This window comes from Entelurus aequoreus, linkage group LG07 (genome assembly GCF_033978785.1).
Source record: "Entelurus aequoreus isolate RoL-2023_Sb linkage group LG07, RoL_Eaeq_v1.1, whole genome shotgun sequence".
Classification (NCBI taxonomy): Eukaryota; Metazoa; Chordata; class Actinopteri; order Syngnathiformes; family Syngnathidae; genus Entelurus; species Entelurus aequoreus.
Window position 1 is genome coordinate 46,770,792 of NC_084737.1, and position 21,098 is coordinate 46,791,889.

The 21,098-nt window shown below is 41.2% G+C and overlaps 2 protein-coding genes across 2 annotated transcripts; one reads left to right on the forward strand and one right to left on the reverse strand.

The window, feature by feature from the left end:
• Positions 1 to 921: 921 nt before the first annotated feature.
• LOC133653928 (kelch repeat and BTB domain-containing protein 12-like) lies at positions 922 to 20,421 on the reverse strand. The gene is made up of 10 exons (XM_062053767.1): positions 20,266 to 20,421; positions 18,425 to 18,606; positions 12,938 to 13,070; positions 12,611 to 12,844; positions 12,160 to 12,518; positions 10,875 to 11,148; positions 10,468 to 10,615; positions 3,219 to 3,416; positions 2,961 to 3,123; positions 922 to 1,324 (listed from the first exon to the last, which is right to left on the reverse strand). The coding sequence occupies exons 1-9, from the start codon at positions 20,419 to 20,421 to the stop codon at positions 2,975 to 2,977; spliced, it is 1,833 nt and encodes a 610-aa protein (XP_061909751.1). The 3' UTR covers positions 922 to 1,324; positions 2,961 to 2,974.
• LOC133653926 (uncharacterized protein K02A2.6-like) lies at positions 13,537 to 17,972 on the forward strand. Its single transcript, XM_062053766.1, has one exon. The coding sequence runs from the start codon at positions 13,857 to 13,859 to the stop codon at positions 17,832 to 17,834; it is 3,978 nt and encodes a 1,325-aa protein (XP_061909750.1). The 5' UTR covers positions 13,537 to 13,856; the 3' UTR covers positions 17,835 to 17,972.
• Positions 20,422 to 21,098: the final 677 nt, after the last annotated feature.

A 21,098-nucleotide genomic window follows, 5' to 3' on the forward strand; every position in this document is an offset into this window, starting at 1 on the left:
CTAAAAACATTAGACCACAGAAAGTCCCCCGGACCTGACTTGATTGAGCCTTATTTTCTTAAAGCTGACAGCTAATTTTGTAGCAGAGCCACTTTCAATTTGTTTTAATCTGTCAGTTAAAAACAAAGATATTCCATCAGTTTGGAAATCTGCTTTTGTGGGAGGTGATCCAGCAATTATTTGTAATTATAGGCCAATATCAAATTTATGTGTCTTATTAAAAATTCTGGAATCTCTTGTTTCTGATCAGCTGAAAGAGTTCTTCTCTTCAAATAAAATTATTTGTAAATATCAATCAGGTTTCAGGAAACAGCACAGCACCATCACTGCTACAATGAAGGTGGTAAATGACATCATTGTAGCACTTGATACAAAATAGTACTGTGCCTCACTTTTTATTGATCTCTCCAAAGCGTTTGACACAGTAGACCATGCTATTTTAAAACACAGGCTGTTTCTCATTGGACTGTCAGAACATTTTATTTTTTATTTAGCCTTTATTTAACCAGGTAAAATACCATTGAGATCAAAGATCTCTTTTCCAAGGGAGACCTGGCCAAGAGGGCAGCAGCAAGGTTACATTAAAAACAGTAAACAACACATAAAACATCAAATTTACAACATTAAAACTTGCTCATATGACACATGTGCATACAGACAAGGTAAATAAATGATAAATGGGTTATACTTGTATAGCGCTTCTCTACCTTCAAGGTACTCAAAGCGCTTTGACAGTATTTCCACATTCACCCATTCACACACACATTCACACACTGATGGCAGGAGCTGCCATGCAAGGCGCTAACCAGCAGCCATCAGGAGCAATGGTGAAGTGTCTTGCCCAAGGACACAACGGACGTGACTAGGATGGTAGAAGATGGGGATTGAACCCCAGTAACCAGCAACACTCCGATTGCTGACACGGCCACTCTACCAACTTCGCCACGAGACTGCAGTCCTTTCACAAAAGCTTTAAACTCATTCAACGTAACAAGGGTTTGAAGTTGAAGATTGTAGGTTATTCCAAGCCTTCGGTGCTGAAAACCTAAATGCTTTCTTGCCCAGTTCAGTTCTTACTTTGGGGACGACAAATTGCAGAACATTTATTGAACGAAGATTGTGACTTCCTTGTTTCTTTGTTAAAAGACAAGACAGATACGATGGAGTGATACCCAGAATGGTTTTGTAGATGAACACATACCAATGATTGAGGCGTCGAGCACATAAAGCCGTCCAGTTAACCATTGAGTATAACACACAATGGTGAGTAAGGGGAGCGCAGTTGGTGATGTATCTCAGTGCCCCGTGGTACACACTATCCAGCCTGTGGAGACAACCAGCAGTAGCATTCATGTACAACACATCTCCATAATCAATAACAGGTAAAACGGTTGTTTCCATCAATTTCTGTTTCACAGTAAAAGAAAAGAAAGACTTGTTTCTATAATAAAATCCCAGTAAAAGTTTCAGTTGTTTTACAACATACTAAATGTGCTCCTTAAAACTGAAGTGGTCATCAATTAAAAATCCTAAATATTTAAAAGAAGATACTAACACAATTTGTTGCCCATTTCTTGTTCAAATGTTCTCACATAGTGCTGATCTTACAATTTTTGATGTGGTAAAGAACATACACTTTGTTTTCTCTGCATTTAAAACCAGTTGAAGATAGCAAAGTTGTTCTTGTACTCCGTCAAATGCATGTTGTAAATATTTAAAAGCCTCAGCAGGAGTGGGTGCTGTGCAGTGTATGGCAGTATCATCAGCGTAGAAATGGAAAGTTGAGTTCGGAATATTCTGTCCAAGATTGTTTATGTAAATAGTGAATTATAAGGGGCCCAACACAGAATGGCGTGGGATGAGTATTGCCACTCGCAAATACCTCACACACTTTTGTCAGGGCTGTGTGTATGCATGTGTGTGTGTGTGTGTCAGAGACAGAGACACTACTACAGCATACACTATACGTTTCGCAGTCACTAATGGCTAAACGGCGAAAGGCTAATGTTAGCATAACGTTAGCTAAAACATAAAAAAAAGTATCTACAATTTGCCGTAACATGTTTTTTGTAGTTGGAAGTGTAATTCTTGTAGGCTGAAATGTGAATATTTCTACTGACACAGATGTTCTTTTTCATAGTTAGTAAATAAACATTAAAGAGTTGTGCTGCCTCAACTGACGTAATGTCACTTTTTCTTTTACAGTGTGTAGTTTGAGCGTGGTCATGTGACTGCCAGGCGTTGTTTGATTGGGGAAATTGAGTTAAACATCACTCGTGCTTACGTTGGATTGGTGAAACAGAGTCATGTGACAGTGCCCGCTGCAAGAGGTCTCTCTAACGAGCCAAAAATATCATGGATAATATGAATAAATATAATGACGTGATAAATAAAAATAGCTAATGCAACTCAATGTAACAGAGTAAATATAGTGTTTCTTCTTCACAAAAAAAATCAAGTAACAGTAGAAAGTAATGTATGTTGCATTAAAACTACTCTGCGCAAATACAATTTATCCAAAAAGTTACTTAAGTCAATGTAATGCAGTAAATGTGTCGTGATCCACTGCCCGGATCATGTTTGTTTAGTTTTTGACTCCCTCAGTTCCTGTTTTGAGCACCCCCGGGTTTGTGTTTTAGTTGCCATGATTGCAGATTGTTTCCCCCTGCCTCTGATTAGTGTTCGGGACACTCACCTGCTCCTAAACACTAATCAGAGAGCTACTCATTCCCTGCTTTTCACCACACTCAGTCTGGCTTTCTAAATAAAAGAAAAAAGCACATCCTTCCACCAGAACAAGAACATATGACTTCTTCTATCGACAGATTATTATTTTTACTATGTGGCATGTTCAGAAATGTCTGACCTCAATGTGTTTTTTAATGAAAAAACCCACAGTAATTCATGTTAGGTTGGACACACACTTCACCCTGAACCTCCAGCAGTGTTTTACTCCTCACCATAAAAGGATGAATTATGATGTAAGGAGATCACGAGGATTGAGGTTAGCCACCAGACAGACATCATAGCTGTCTTGCATTGCTGCACGTCTTTCTACCACTGCCCATGCATTCTCTGTAGGGTCCAGTTCCAAAATCTCCTTGGTGATGATCTCATGGCGGCCTTCAACCGAGGAAGACAATTTGTAAGCTACTGTTCACACAGGTGTATGATATAATATGACATTAAAATATAAACAGAGAAAACCCTAAACTTACTAGCCCCCTTGTAGTATCCACAGAGGTACAGTTTGCCATCAACTGCTCCTACATTGGAGGTGTAGTTTCTAAGGGAGAGCAGAGATGTAGGCAGAGTCGGTCCTGGCCTCCAAGTGTCTGTTACTGGGTTGTAGAGTTCTACAGAGCTCAGACAGCTACGTGATTGTCCTCGATCTTCTCCATCGCAGCCTATGCCACCTGAAGAAAATAAGAGACTCACATGTTTCTGTGCATGTTTCCTGGAGGTGGGAGGAAGCCGGAGTACCCAGAGGAAACCCACGCAGTCACGGGGAAAACATGCAAACTCCACACAGCCGAGACCGGGATTGAACTCGGGATCTTCGTATTATGAGGCACATGCACTAACCCCTGTTCAACCGTGCTGCCCGAGGTATATTATTTGTGTTGGCCCTGCGATGAGGTGGCGACTTGTCCAGGGTGTACCCCGCCTTCCGCCCGAATGCAGCTGAGATAGGCTCCAGCACCCCCCGCGACCCCGAAAGGGACAAGTGGTAGAAAATGGATGGAAGTTAGTAAAATATTTATCGTGATTAATCAGATTTTTTCATAGTTAACTCAATATTAATCGTGATTAATCGCGATTAATCGCAGAAAGGTATAATGTTTCATCATTAATAAGCGTACCCTGACAGATCATTTACAGGGGGGGGTGGCTTCATATTGCTGCATGACAATGTTTTAACCTTCTTAATTAATCAAATGTGATATTGAGCCTTCTAATCAATCTGCAATTGAGGACTCGACCAGAACATGTTATGAAATAATTTACACAATATTTCAGACAGCCAAAACCCATCCCCCATATTCCTAAACTGATGTACGAGCATTCCTTTAGGTGCAAATATCACAGAATAACATTATAAAAAATCTCTGACAAAGCAAGATCGTAATGTAGGACATTTTTATGTTGTTAATGGCAGGGTTTCCCGTAAACTGCCAAAATATCTGTGGCAGTGGGGCGTGGTTAGGGGCGTGGTCAACATTACATCATCGCATGATTTGCTATGATGCATATATTCTTCAAAAAGGGAAAACAATGTGAATATACATTTAAAACATCTGTTATAATTAAGTATAGTATTAACATGTATATTTTTCTTACATAATATGGTTTTGTTCTATTTTAAAATTGTTGCTTCTTATTGTACAATGTCATTTGATGATAATTTTTTTTTTTTTTTTTTTAGAGATTCCTCCAATCCTTTTAGTCACTTTTTTGTAATAAAAATAATTGGCAAAAAATCTAGCATTAATTGTTGGCGTTATTGGCGACTGTACTCATGTTTAGAGACTCTGTTTAGATTCTGTCGCGCCATATCCGTTACGAAAAGCGAGCCGCGGATAGCCTGAAGTCACACTTGCTTTGTGTTGTTGAGAGCCTTTTTCTCATTATTGTCATCTTAAATTGTGAAGATCTTTGTCCGCGGGTATATCTCAAATGTATTAAAGTACATCCAGAAAACTCTGTGCGTATGGCTGGTGGAAATGTGTATGTCAGTGTGTTATGGTGGTCTTTTTTCCCATGGTCTTTAAACCGTGCCGGCGCAGAATGAACAAGTGTTGTTTGTCTATGACTAAAACACGGACACAGGCACGTGTGCATGGAGGGAATACTTGTTGGAATTGGGCTGTTGTTATCATAAAATTGGCAATAAAAGCTAAAAAGAAAGTCACACTTAGTTTTTTTCTGTACGCTACAATACATTGTATTACTTTTTTTTGTTAGGTGTGGCGGCTAATATGAAACCCGTACATTAAGGAGAAACCCTAAACATAGTTAAATCAGGTGTATAGCGTATTGTATTGGTATGTTTTAATGTCAGATCGACTGTTTGCAATAAAAAAAAGTCTACTTTTGACATCCTGCCGACCGTCTTTCATTTCTGTTGAGCTTTTATGTCATATTACTTACTAAATCAGTCACAGTAACAATCTAAATGTTATGTTATCAGTGCACCTTAACCGTAATCTGAACACGGAAGTGAAGCACCACCCACCTCTGAATGATACGCACAGCAAGTGTTTGCTGCACGGATGTCGCCTCTTATCACGGCAAAAAATAGTCCTTTTTTGTCGGAAAAACAACTTGCCATGGCTTTGAACCTGATATTTCCATAAGATAGACTTTATTTTGTCCATTTCTGTTCGCTTGTGGATCATCAGTAACAAGTGAACTGCAGCCAAGTTCCCCCGCTACGGCACAGCAGGATGGTCAAATCGTTATTGAAATGTATAGTTAACACGTTATTATCGCTTTGACAGCCCTAATATATATATATATATATATATATATATATATATATATATATATATATATATATATATATATATATATATATATATATATATATATATATATATATATATATGCATATTTACATATATATGTATAGAGATGTAACGGTAAATGATAAAATTATCAAAAAAACGAGATTTTTCAAAGTTTGATAAATTTACGGACTGAATGGCGGCATCTCGTTAGATTAAATGCTTACATGAAAATAAGAGAAATTAACGTTTTTCCCCATTAAAAGGGAACTGCACTTTTTTTTTAGGAATTGTGTTCGTTCACGATCATGAGAGACAAGAACACACGTCTTTTTTTTTAGAATTGTAAAGATGATTTTTTTTAAACGCTTGCAAGTTGCGGATAATGGTAGTCACCATTGTAGCCTTCAAAGCCCTCTAAAACGACTTCAAAACCCTCCATCAACGTTTTATATACACACTGCAAGTATATATATAATATAGTAATAGACACATTCATAACAATATGTAATATGTGCAATATTTACTATATTTTGGTAAGTTTAAGCATTGCCAGAACTTACTTCCTCTGCATATTTTTTTCAGTGCCCATTAGGGATGGGCGATACCACACTTTTAGGATTCGATACGATACCGATACTTTTTCTTGCATTTTCATCGATACCGATACCAATACCATTAATTTCTTATTGGCAATTTTGTCAGTCAAAAATATTATTACTATTATTATTTAAGTCCGGCCCGCGTGAGGCCAATTATAAATTACAAAATACATTTAAAAAAGTATCTATGTCGAGTGTGCAATACAACGGTGCTGCTTTTGTTTTGAAAATCGTTATTTGTATTACTTCCGTGTGGACGTATGCGTGTGCGTGATTGTGAGTGAATGTGAACAGCTGCAATCAATAATTACAAAATAAAGTTGAAAAAACATCTATGTCGTGCGCGCAATACAACTGTGCTGCTTTTATTTTGAAAAGTATTATTTATGGGCGTGTGTCCGTGTGTAACCTGCGAGTGAAGGTGCACATGCAGCGACAAGTGATGCACGTTTTACACCCGAGACGCTAAAAAGAGAAAAGTTGATGAAGAATGGCGTGTTTCCAACAAGACATGGACTGCAAAGCAACGTTCCCTCTAAGGTGCGTGCCTGCGCAATTGCGCACTGCTCAAGCGTCTGCTGCGCGCAGCAAATATATGCCGCGCACCAAATCAAATCCCATCTGAATTCTGAACAAAATAAACATATTTATTCTATGTAATTTTGCAATGCAACTTTGAGTGACAGTGACAACAAGCGGCCCTAACGGTGTTCGTCAACACCGTTCAATTGAACACCGTTCAATTATTGTAACGTCTATCGAGATGCTTCGAGGACAGGAATTATATCGATCACTTTATTGAGCAAAACTGTTTATATTCGGACATAACCACACCAAAAACATGAGTAAAACAATTCTATCTCGAAAAACTAGTCATTTTCTGCTGTACAAACCAGGCCAAAACCAACTTGTCATCTGTCACCAACACGCATAGCGCTAAACCACTGGTGCGTTTATGGCCACACAAAAAGTCGGACAACTCAAACACCACACAAAGTTACACTATGACTCCTCAGTCATACGTGTGCTTATTTTACTGTCATTTATTATTAATGTTAATTTATTTATATTAGTCATGGAATGCTGTTACACACACTATGTTGAAGTATTACTATTATTATTAATTATTATTATTATTATTATTATTATTTATCTTACGGTATATATCAAAAATAATATTGAGCAAAATTTAATTGAAATATTGTCGATGTGGCCCTCCAGCAGTGCTCGGGTTGCTCATGCGGCCCCCGGTAAAAATTAATTGCCCACCCCTGGACTAGACTCTCACTGTTATGTGGATCCACTAGGGACTGTACTTTGAGGGGGGGTTACCCACATATGCGGTCCTCTCCAAGGTTTCTCATAGTCATTCACATCGACGTCCCTTGTGTGGGCTCTGTGCCGAGGATGTCGTTGTGGCTTGTGCAGCCCTTTGAGACTTTTGTGATTTAGGGCTATATGAATAAACATTGATTGATTGATTGATTGAAGACTAAAACACTATCAGTAATGCATAAGAATCGCAAAACATGCAAAATAATGGGTTTTTAACAATGTGTCTATTTATTTTATTATCAAAAAAAAAAAAAAAACTTTATTGAGCGTTACATACTTAATATATATACATGAGCGGGATGCCCAGAAGAAAGTTGGCGAAGTGAAAAAGGTAAACTTTCCGAATGTATTCAACTTTTTTAAACAATATTATAGACCTACCAATTTAATGAGATGTGTTTTGCATGTGTTTTGGGGGTTTGCGTTGTTTTGGATTGTGGCGAAGTGTCCAAAGCTTTCAATAAAGCGTCCAAAGTCTCCGATAACTTGTGCAATTTTGCGTGTAATATAGCGTCGAATAGCGGTCAACAAAAATGATGGTCACTCCGCACAACTTTTCTCCTCTCGCCATGCCAAATGACGATACTGTGCGTTTGCCTCACGCTTGTGTGACAGTTGTGTTTTGTGAAGTTGCCTGTATTTGGCGGTTTGCGTGTGTTTTGGACGTTGTTACACGTTTGCCCACGGACTACAATGCATTTCAGAGAGGAGGTGAGGTAAAAACTGATGCGGATCCAAATCAAGAGTGTAAATCCACTCAGCGCCATTCTAGCTTCAAGAAATGATTATCTTGTGGTCTTTGTTTGCAACTTTACTTTTTGATACTAAACAACATTTAACATGTTTTTCTCAACTTAATCCTCAAGAGACAAATGCTGACTTTTTTGTCCTTTCAGTAAAATTTTGAAGAATTTTTGGCCATAATTTCTCTTGTGTTACTCCATTGTTAATGATTTTTCCAAAGAGGGTTTTTTTCATGTTAAATCTAAGAATTTTTATGTCTAATTCTTTTGCATTTCAACGATACACTGGCAGTTATTCAACAATACCCCAAATACAACAGGACATACAGGTCCTTTATTTGTTGAAGGGCATACAATCATTTCTGATTATGTTTTGTTTAATATTTTCTTTTTTTTTTTGCTGAAATTTCAGCCCTAAACAAAAATATCAAACATGTTATGTTAAAAAAAAAAAAAAAAGACTTTTTCAACCATTTGAAGGCCTTTTGAATGAATGATGTCACAGTAGTCAATTAGTATACATTTGCATAACGCTACATGTGTTCCTTAAAGTCCTACTGAAACCCACTACTACCGACCACGCAGTCTGATAGTTTATATATCAATGATGAAATCTTAACATTGCAACACATGCCAATACGGCCGGGTTAACTTATAAAGTGCAATTTTAAATTTCCCGCTAAACTTCCGGTTGAAAACAGTGTGCGTGTGACGTCAATCGTTGAAACGGAAGTATTCGGACTCCATTGAATCCAATACAAAAAGCTTTGTTTTCATCTCAAAATTCCCCAGTATTCTGGACATCTGTGTTGGTGAATCTTTTGCAATTTGTTTAATGAACAATGAAGACTGCAAACAAGAAAGTTGTAGGTGGGATTGGTGTATTAGCGACTGGCTCCAGCAACACAAGCAGGAGGACTTTGACTTGGATAGCAGACGCGCTATCCGACGCTAGCCGCCGACCGCACGGATGATCGGGTGAAGTCCTTCGTCGCACCGTCGATCGCTGGAACGCAGGTGAGCACGGGTGTTGATGAGCAGATGAGGGCTGGCTGGCGTAGGTGGATAGCTAATGTTTTTAGCATAGCTCTGTGAGGTCCCGTTGCTAAGTTAGCTTCAATGGCGTCGTTAGCAACAGCATTGTTAAGCTTCGCCAGGCTGGAAAGCATTAACCGTGTATTTACAGGTCCATGGTTTAATAGTATTGTTCATTTTCTGTCTATCCTTCCAGTCAGGGGCTTATTTCTTTTGTTTCTATATGCAGTTAAGCCCGATGCTATCACGTTAGCTCCGTAGCTAAAATGTTTCGCCGATGTATTGTCGTGGAGATAAAAGTCACTGTGAATGTCCATTTCGCGTTCTCGTCTCTCATTTTCAAGAGGATATAGTATCCGAGGTGGTTTAAAATACAAATCCGTGATCCACAATAGAAAAAGGAGAGAGTGTGGAATCCAATGAACCCTTGTACCTAAGTTATGAGCCAGCTTGTACCTAAGTTACGGTCAGAGCGAACAAAGATGCGTCCTGCACTGCACTCTAGTCCTTCACTCTCACGTTCCTCATCCACGAATCTTTCATCCTGGCTCAAATTAATGGGGTAATCGTCGCTTTCTCGGTCCGAATCGCTCCCGCTGCTGGTGTAAACAATGGGGAAATGTGAGGAGCCTTTCAACCTGTGACGTCACGCTACTTCCGGTACAGGCAAGGCTTTTTTTATCAGCGACCAAAAGTTGCGAACTTTATCGTCGATGTTCTCTACTAAATCCTTTCAGCAAAAATATGGCAATATCGCAAAATGATCAAGTATGACACATAGAATGGATCTGCTATCCCCGTTTAAATAAAAAAAATTCCTTATCATTAGGCCTTTAAGTGATTGTTCAGTTTGACGTTTAGCGGTCTGAAATTTCGCCAGAGAGTAATTACACTTTTGTTTTTTATTAAATTGCATTATGTTGTTGATTGCAACATTGTTGAATAAGATATGCACATAAAGTATGTAAGTGTAGTCAATCTTAAAGTTGCACAAGGAAATTATCTGATTAAAAGGCCTTCAAAGGGGTTAAAAAAAATACAAAAAAACATGACATGTTTAATGTTCTTTTAGGACTAAAGTTTGAGAAATTTAAGCAAAAAATGTCAAAGAAAATATGAATCCAAAATGATTTTATACCCTTTAAAAAACTTGAGGACTTTTATGTCCTGTTTGGCTTTGAAGATAACTAAAATCAATTGTCCTTAGAGGGTTAAGAAAGTAACCAAGAAAGTATGAGCTCAGACCTAAAATGTAGATTTCTCCATTGAGAACAGCGGTGCCACAGCGATACCTCGAGTACTTCATCCTGGCGCACTCTGTCCATCTGTCCTTACCGGGATCGAACTGAAACACTCGGTTACTCAGCTTATCTGGCTCTTCATCTGGTAGGTTCTGACAGAGGTAGAAAAAAAAGAAAGTGCTTTGAAAATGGCCAAAAGTGCATGCAAATAACAAACAAACAATGCAGTTTGATGCTTGTTTATTGCTGCACTATTCCTGCTTAAAGGTGGAGGTCATAATCTTGCGGTCAGGTCTAACTTATCCATATAGCAAGGAGGAATTATTAATGCATGTAAAAAAGAGATTACAGTAGATCTCGATACAACATAGTATATGGTGTTTATATACAAAATAAAGTTACTTTTTATACCTGTGGTGTCCAGCCTCCCAGCACATAAAGATGCTCCTTCAGGCTGACAGTGCAGTGGCAGGCTAGAGGAAGAGGCAGCGGGGCGAAAGACAGCCAACTGCCTCCTCTCTTCAGTGACCACCTCATCACACTGTCTGTGATGATGTAATGATGGTGCACTTTCATCTGGCCACCTATCATGTAGAGGGCGTCGCCCAGCATCCCTATAGCAAACATGTCTCTGTGTGCTGGTGAGCAAAGCTGCACCCAGCAGGACTCCTCTGCAGGATCATATCTAAAACATAAACAAGTGGTAAATGAAGTTTTTTCAAATATTTGCATTTGCTCTCTATGCACACATGAAGATATCCACTCTCTTCACCCTGTGTTGAGCCCCTGCCTCCACTGCAACAACTATGTTGTTACGTGTCACAACCCCTGCTGTGATCTGACCACAGCCTTTCAGAGGCGAAGGTACATGTAGTAAGTCCTTCTGCCATTTGGGGCCCTATTGACTCTAAATATAACTGCTATTTTTTTAACAGACTGTAACTCTGGTATATTACTATGCTTTTTCTATGAAAACCAAATAACTTTTATCATTGCCGACTGAAAAACAAGAAAATATTGTTTTGGTCAAATTGTGCCCCTTAACCATCAGATGGAGCCTTAAAACCATGTGCATAATTTTAATTTTATTTTATTTGGGATATCCCTTTGAGATGCAGCATCTCGTTTTCAAGGGTCTCCTTTAATTCTCAGATGAACTGCCATTAGATATTGAGTTACCTATATAACATGGCAGATATACAGTATATAAAATCATTGTGTGGACTCAATAAACTCAACCAAGTCCGGCCTGCTTTCTCTCCCGTTAATTCTTTCTGATCATGGAAATGTATAAGAAACAAAAAAACAATGAAAGTGTGAACTGTATGTGGCTTGTATATATGCATTTTCATGAAAGGAATAACAAGAAATGATGATGATGATGAATTGTAGCCCAGTAGGTGCTGTAAAATTAATATTTTTTGTCTACTGTATCAAAATCATTGTCATCAGGAATTATTGACATATTTAAGGCATTAATTACCCAACCTCAAACATCCCACTTTGCAACTTATTTGTATAAATATTGCATATTTGCATTTTTCCATTGTAAAAAAAAAAACAGTAGGTATTTTTTACAAAAGGCCATAAAACATAAAAAAACATTTAAAAAAACTAATACAAACTTAATATCAGTACATAGATCTGAATTTGTTGAAAGATTTCAAGCGTTGAAAGTTAAAAAAAATAAACACACCTAAAGATATCCATTCTCTTCACCCTGTTTTGGCCCTGCGCCTCCACTGCAACAACTATGCTGTTGTCACGTGTCACAACCCCTGCTGTGATCTGACCAAAGCCTCCACAGCCTTTAAGGGGAGAAGGTATGTAGTAAGTTCTTCTGCCATTGGGGGCAAAGCAAAAGCTGAGATCGGCGAGGCCGCCACGTCGTGCAGGCACTCCATCTTTGTCCACTCCTCCCAGGCAGAGCAGGATGTCGGTGGTCTCCATCCCATAACGGAGGGCTGGTCGAGGTGGAGTTGGAGCCTCACAGAGACCTGAAGTCTGGAGGGCAGCATCGATCATTGCAACGCACTCAAAGTCCTGCAGCAAAACCTGCATGTGCCATTTACACATATAAATATGTAATTATGCTGTTCTAATCACGTGATAAATGCTGAATCAAGTTGACCCTCCTCTATTCCCACCGGGTTTCTTCTCCTGGCTCTCCGTAGCACCACAGGGTCCACAAGCTCCAGGCGGACATGCCTGAGTAACTCCACAGCCTGAGCTTCACTCCGCAAGTTCCCAAACCGCCTCTCCACCCAACGCAACACTAGTTCCAGCACCACCTCCTCCTGGGAAATGTTGAGGTCGTCTGAAGCTAGCAGATCCGCCAGTCTGTCAGCATCCAGCTCGAGGATTTCTTCCTCCTCACAAACCTGGGCGCAAAATCCAGATTGGTTCAGTTTCTGTCTGTACTACGTTCTATTAAGCCATTATTGTAACTACTGTACCCCATTCAGAAGCCTCACCTGTGCAAAGTGTTGGCAGAGGTATCGAAAAGCACAGTCAGCTAAACCAGTGGCCCCCAGGTCTCTGGCCCAGTGGTACAAACCAACACAGTTGGAAACGTCCATACTGGCCTCCATGTGGTTTTGACACAACCTGAGGTCGTAAAAACAACGGACATGTGTTACGGTGTGAGTTGGTCTCGACCCCAGGATGCAGAGACAGGAGCCGGCATGCTGGTAAAAATGTATTTAATAAACAAAACTAGTGCAGCTAGGGATTGCACAGAAAACCCAAACATAGTGCAACAAGGAAGAACATGCGCAAAAGGGAAAACATGAGGCATAGGAAGCACAAAGATCAAGCAGTGATCCCAAATGATGGCTTAAGAAGCATCCTGATTGGCAACCAGGGACAGGTGAGGGGTCCTGCGCTCAGATTACAGTAGTGGTGGCAAATGGAACCAAACAAGAAGTGGAATGAAAAATAAGAGCGGTGGACAGGAAATAATACAAAATACATAAAACAAATTACTGTTGTTATGTATTTGGAGCTACTAGGGCTGCCGTAGTTGTGAGGGACGCGGGGAATTATGGGTAATGTTGTCATCACTACTATACTCCTGGAGAGCGGGAACACGGCTGTATGTTCGGAGTAGTAAGCTACAATAAAAGGTTAACGATCTATCTGTGCCTGCTGCATCATTGTTATAGGAAGACATAACAAAAGTGGCGACGAGGACGAGTGAACCGACGCGTGTTGTCAGTGTTAAGAAGAGGAGAAGTTTTCCTTGTCTCACGGGAGCCCCGAGCTAACGCTAATGCTAGCGCAGGTGTCCGCCGGCATTCCGACTATTCCTGCTGAGAGAAGAGGGGACCGGAGACCAGCGACACCGACCAAAGTCAAAAACGGAGCGCCATTAGCGGTAAGACGACCAGTAAGATGGCTGGAGTTATCGGCTCGATTGGCCCCTTTGATGAGAATGTCGAGCAATGGAGCTCATACACGGAGCGCTTTGACTATTTTGTCGCAGCAAATGGAATTGATGATGGCAAGATCGTACCTACTTTTCTGAGTGTGATCGGCCCGAAGACATTTACCCTGCTTCGGAGCATCCTACAGCCAGAGAAACCAGGGAGTAAAACGTATAAAAACATTGTGGACATTTTGACCAAACATTTCTCCCCCAAACCTCTGGTAATCGCCGAAAGATTCAGATTTCACCGGCGACATCAGGAAGAGGGTGAGTCTGTCACCATGTTCATGGCAGCTTTACGTAAACTGGCCGAACACTGTGAGTTTGGTGACACACTGAGTGATGCGTTAAGAGACAGGCTTGTATGTGGACTGGCAAATGAAGCAGCACAAAAAAGATTGCTTACAGAAAGTGATCTGACTCTTGAAAAGGCCATTAATATAAGTGTGTCTATGGAAATGGCATCTAGAGAAGCACAGCAGCTGCATGTGAAAGTGCACAAACTCAGCATCAACCAAGATGTGCAAGGGCCATGCTTTCGCTGTGGTAAATCTGGCCATCTTGCATCTGCATGTTGGTGCAAGGATATGGATTGCCATAAATGTGGGAAAAGAGGCCATGTGGAGCGGGCGTGCAGATATAAAAAGAGCAAAGAGGATGGCTCAAAGACTGGAAATAAAGTGAAAAGTGCACATTACAAGAAGAAAAGACAGGTTCACACAGTCAAATATGAAAAGGAGAGTAACAGTGATTCTTCTGAGGAGGACATGTCTACCACAGTGAATACAATACGGGTAATGAATGTGGGTGAGAGCTCGGATGGTTTCTGGGCCAAAGCCAAGTTGGAAGGACATTCCATAAAGATGCAAATAGACACTGGATCGAGGGCATCATTAGTGTCTTATAAAATCTACAGGAAACACATGAGACATCTCCCTCTACGTCCTGCAGACACTGTTTTCAGAGCATACACTGGACACACGGTGCACATGAAAGGAATGACCGATGTACTGGTGCAGTGTAACGATCAGACTGTGAGACTTCCAGTCTACATCACCCAGGGAGACTACGCCGCCATAATGGGTCGGGTGTGGTTAAAGGCGATCCATCTCAACTGGCAAGAGGTGAGAAAAATGTCAGACAGTTCTACACAGCTTCAGATGATACTGGAAAAGCATAAAGAGGTCTTTCGTGATGAACTGGGCTGCATGGAAAATATTACAGTAAAGCTACATGTCAAACCTGACACTAAACCTGTGTTTTTGAGAGCGAGACCAGTGCCGTACGCCATCAGATCAAAGGTGGAAACTGATTTGGATGCTTTGGTCAAAAATGGAGTCTTGGAGCCTGTAACGACTAGTGAGTGGGCTACACCCATCGTTCCAGTGCAAAAGAAAAATGGTGGAATCCGGACATGTGGAGACTTTAAGGTGACAGTCAACCCTGCCTTAATAGCAGAACAGTACCCACTTCCCCTGATCGATGACTTATTTGCTGGGCTGAGTGGAGGTCAAAAGTTCAGCAAAATAGATCTCAATCAGGCGTACCTGCAGATGCAGGTGGATGAACAGTCACGTGAGATGCTGACTATTAACACACACAAAGGGCTTTTCAGATACTGCAGACTGCCTTTTGGTATCACTTCTGCCCCGGCTCTGTTCCAGCGAGCTATGGACCAGATACTCTGTGGTCTAGCAGGAGTGCAGTGCTATTTGGATGACATCCTGTGTACAGGAGCAAATGATGAAGATCACCTGCATAACTTGGATGCTACACTTCAAAGATTGAGAGAGTATGGACTAAGAGTTCGCAAAAAAAAATGTGATTTCTTTCAATCATCTGTGGAATACCTTGGACATGTGATTGATGCTAAAGGACTTCATACAGCACCATCCAAAGTCACAGCCATCGTGGAGGCACCTCCACCTCAAAACATCAGCCAGCTGCGATCCTTTTTAGGATTATTGAACTATTACGGACGTTTTATTCCTAATCTAGCATCACTGCTACAGCCACTGCATGAGTTGTTACGCCAGGACAAGACATGGAAATGGACAGCCAGCTGTCAGGAGGCTTTTGAGAAAGCCAAGGGGGCGTTAACCACATCAGAGGTGCTGACTCACTTCAACCCATCACTCCAAATTCAGCTAGCTTGTGATGCATCCCCATATGGAGTGGGGGCAGTGTTATCTCACATACTGCCAAATGGTGAGGAAAAACCGATCGCTTTCGCCTCCAGAACGTTGAACAAGGCAGAGTCCAACTATGCTCAAATAGAAAGAGAGGCACTGAGCATTGTTTTCGGGGTGAGGAAATTCCACCAGTATTTATATGGGAGAAAGTTCACTCTCCTAACGGACCATCGACCTCTCACGACCATCCTGGGACCACACACTGGGATACCATCTCTCGCTGCATCAAGACTGCAGAGGTGGGCTCTGCTGCTATCTGCTCACGCTTACGACATCAAATATCGTAAGTCAGACTCCCATTGCAACGCTGACGGGTTATCCAGACTTCCTCTTCCAGTCACAAAGCCCGATTCAAAAACGGAGGACATTTTTTACTTTAGAGAGGTGGAAAAGGCACCTGTTTCAGCAGTGCAGATCAAAAAAGTGACTCGCAACGACCCAGAGCTGTCAGAGGTCATGGACATTGTTGTTAAAGGTCGACCTGCTGGTGACACTGTGCGCCTGAAACCTTATATGGGAAGGAGGTTGGAGCTTTCTGTCCAGTCGGGATGCCTGCTATGGGGGAGGCGAGTGATCATTCCACTGTCACTTCGAGAAAAAATGTTGCAACAGCTTCATGCAGGACATAGTGGAATAGTCAAGATGAAAGAAATAGCGAGAAGCTATTTTTGGTGGCCAGGCATGGACAAACAAATCGAGGAAATGGCTACATCTTGTTCAGCTTGCCACAAAACCAGAAATAACCCACCATTAGCTCCCCTGCATCCGTGGGAATATCCCCAAGAACCATGGCAGCGGGTCCACATTGACTTCGCAGGGCCAGTGGAAGACAGAATGTTTCTGGTTGCTATTGACGCACACAGCAAATGGCCTGAGGTGGCGATAATGAGATCTACCACCACAGAAAGGACCATCGAAAGGCTAGGAGAGATGTTCTGTCGGTTTGGATCTCCGGTTCAGTTAGTCTCTGACAACGGACCTCAGCTGGTGTCGCATGAAATGTCTGCATTTCTACAAGCAAATGGAGTGCAGCATGTCACCTCAGCTCCTTACCATCCTGCCACAAATGGCCTTGCTGAAAGGTTCGTTCAGACTCTGAAACGTGCACTGAAAGCATCACAAGGACAAGGAACATTACACCAAAGACTACATACTTTTCTACTGAACTACAGAAACACTCCTCACAGCACTACAAAGGCATCTCCTGCAAGCCTAATGTTCAAGAGAGACCTGCGTACGACCTTTGACCTGTTGAAGCCCTCAGCAGTAAAAGACACAGTTCGAGGCCAACAGGAAAAACAGATACAACGCAGGGAACGACAGGCGAAGAACAGAGTCTTCACAGCAGGCGAGACTGTGTTAGCGAGGAACTACAGTGGAGAACCTAAATGGGTTCCTGCTACTATCCTTGCTCAGACTGGACCAGTCTCCTACTCCGTTCAGACAGGTGACAGTGTCTGGAGGAGACATGCTGATCAGCTCCTGTCTGCGTCACCAGTGTCAGCAGAGCTGTCCTCGAAAGATCAGACAGATGCAGTGACCAACCCTTCAGTTCCTCTCCACACCCAAGTAAGACATCCAGTGCCAGATACATCTGTTCCAGCTGCAAGTGTGACTCCAGATGAGACTGAGACACATGTGCAGTTGAGCCCTAAAGACGGTTTTCCGTCAGTGGACAATAAGACTGATGCCCCTGCAGAGAGCAGGTATCCTAAAAGAGAGCGGCGACCCCCTACACGCTTGAATCTTTAGAATAGTTAGCAACTATCCCAGACCATCAGGGGCAGAATAATCCCCTTGGGATCAGTTGAGGGATAGAGGCAGTCTACCCTCATCCCTGAGTTAGAGTTAAAACATATACCTGTTAGGTGTGGTTTAAAGAAAAAGATAAGGTTGTGACATTAGTTGGTTGTGTTAAGTCACGTGTTGAGATAATCTTAGATACCAGAAATAAGTTGAATGTGTATGTTTACGTTCTTTGAAATAGTAGCTGATTATTTCTGTTGTTTTCTAAAAGGGACATCTGTTGTAAGAGGAGAGGAGATGTTATGTATTTGGAGCTACTAGGGCTGCCGTAGTTGTGAGGGACGCGGGGAATTATGGGTAATGTTGTCATCACTACTATACTCCTGGAGAGCGGGAACACGGCTGTATGTTCGGAGTAGTAAGCTATAATAAAAGGTTAACGATCTATCTGTGCCTGCTGCATCATTGTTATAGGAAGACATAACAACTGTCTTATGAGATCATGATAGCGTGTAAACTTTTCATGCTGAATGTCCCACACATTGATGGAGCAATAGTTGTATCAGACACTCATGTTTTGTTTGACCTGTTCCTACCTGAAGGCTCCATCTATATGGAGCAGGAAGGCAGCAGCAGACACTGCCTGGATGTTGTCGTTGGACAGGGGAAGCTCTGCACGGTACATGTAACCAAGGAGAAGTCCCAGGCTGTGAGCAGGGGTGTCTCTCAGGGGTACCTCACCCCCCCTCGTTTCTTTCAAACCACATGTAAACATGGCCTGGACATAGACAGAAAGAGGTAAATGAGGGATCCCCACACTTTTGACTCGGGGGCCACATTTGGTTAAGAGAATTTGGCCGGGAGGGCCAGGCTATCTATTTGTATATGTATATTTTGTCTTTTACCCTCGTTCCCACAATTTCCCCCTCTGTCTTCTCTTTTTTTCCTTCTTCTTTCTATCCCCTCCTGCTCCAGACAAACTAGGGTTGTCCCGATACCAATATTTTGGTACCGGTAGTAGTTCGATACTTATCGATACTTATCCAAAAAAATGGGACCACAAAAAAGGCATTATTGGCTTTATCTTAACAAAAAATCTTACGGTCCATTAAACATATGTTTCTTATTGCAATCAAAGAACAATTTTGTCCTTAAATAAAATAGTGAACATACTAGACAACTTGTCTTTTAGTAGTAAGTAAGCAAACAAAGGCTCCTAATTTGGCTACTGACGTATGCAGTAACATATTGTGTCATCTCTTATTCGTTTATTTTGTGAAAATTATGAGGGACAAGCGGTAGAAAATGCGTTACTAATCTTCTTGTTCATTTATGGTTAGTATCTGCTTACTTTCTGTTTTAACATGTTCTATCTATACTTCTGTTAAAATGTAATAAACACGTATTATTCTCTTGTTTAGTTTTGGATGACACCACACATTTGGGTATCAATCCGATACCAAGTAGTTACAGGGTTGTACATTGGTCATATTTAAAGTCCCCATGTGTCCAGGGACATATTTCATGAGTTTATAAACATAATATAAATTTCAAAAAAGGAAAAAAGATTTTGTGATGATAAAAAATATTGATGTAATCGATGATTAATAGTTAGATACGCTCTTGTACTTGGTATCATTACAGCGGATGTCAGGTGTTGATCCACCCATGGCATTTGTTTACATTCAGGAGCGCTAGCCTGTTAGCGGTGAGCTATTGTATTCTCCTACGGTGTGAAGTGAAGCATGTTTAGCTCTTCCTTCCAGGGATGATACTTGTAAGAAACGTACTTTATTCGTCGCCATGGAGGCGAGGATTAGTGACCTAGAAGTAGCTAAAACACTGCCGACAGCGAATAGATGTTAGCTTCTAGCTACCTAGCCATGTTTAAAGCTCTTCCTGTAGAGCGGCATTTCAGTGTTATAGCTTCACCTTTATCAACGCGTCCATTCTCTCTCTTGTGTCTACACACTGTGTCTGCTTTTAAGTACTCCGTGATTGTGCGCTGCCGAACATGTTCCTCTGCTCGTAAAACCAGCAATGTCCCGACGTGACAACGGCGCGCAGTTAATAAAAAAAACATTTTAAAAAAAGGGAACCGGTATTTTTTAGAGGCAGTGTAGTACCGTTTATGATTCATTACTATCGTGGTACTTTACTAGTACCGGTATACCGTACAACCCTAATTTAAACATTTAATAAAGTCAAATACAAATAAGTCAACAAGAGAAGCGGCTGGACAGAACAGGTTAAAAGAAAAAATCTAACTTCGGACATCCTGCGGGCCAAATTGTGGACGCTGGCGGGCTGTTGTTTGGGGACCCCTAATAAAATGCCAAATGACAAGTACAGTATTCTTTTTTCTACCTATTTCATGTATGTTTGAAAATAATTATACCGGTTATGATAATGTCACAACAGTGTGCCAGTCTCTGACCTGAAAGTAAGGGCTGAATGCAGACAACACCACCTTGTGGCAAGAAAAAGGAATCCCATCAGCTAGCAGAACTACATCAGTGAGCTCCTCAGCAGCTCTCATCTTCTCTAGTTGCCTGAGAAGACGAGCACAATGCTCTGCCAGTGGTGGATCCATTGGGTGATTCCTGCACATAAATAGCTTATAGAGTAGCAGAGCACTGCCAATTATGAGCAGACAAAGGGCATGACCTTCACAATCAAACATTCATTCATAAAGGGACTGTATCAAGAACAATATCCAACTCTTTTTTACACTTTGTTGGACATGAATGTCAGAACAGCAGCAAGCCGATAACACAAGTGTACTAAATAGGTCACCTTTCTCAAGACAAGCATACTCAAGCAATTTTGCAACGTGTGCGATCTGATGCAAGTATGACTTTTTAGCAAAGCATGCAGATATTTCTCATACCAGTAAGGTTCTCAGATGGTTCAGGCGTCTCTGACTTAAGATGAGTTTGGGTTTTTCCACTCTGGTGTAATTCTGGTCACTATAGCAGTTCTGTTGTGTGTTCTGTGAGCGTGGCCAAATGCTCACTGGAGGAAAAGTTTAAAATAGACCAGCAGTGCTACAGTAATTTGGTGTCTTCAGGTTTCCACAAGGGGCTGACCAGCACTTTTATTTATCAACAGGAGTCGCATTTAGTTTGCGACAAGCTGGTAATAACATCATTTTGCACCAAACGTATAAGCACATTTGTCAATTCAATGTATATACTCCGATGATTAACTTGTGTGATGACTGTATTATGCTGATAGTATATATTTGTACCACGAATTGATTAACGTGGA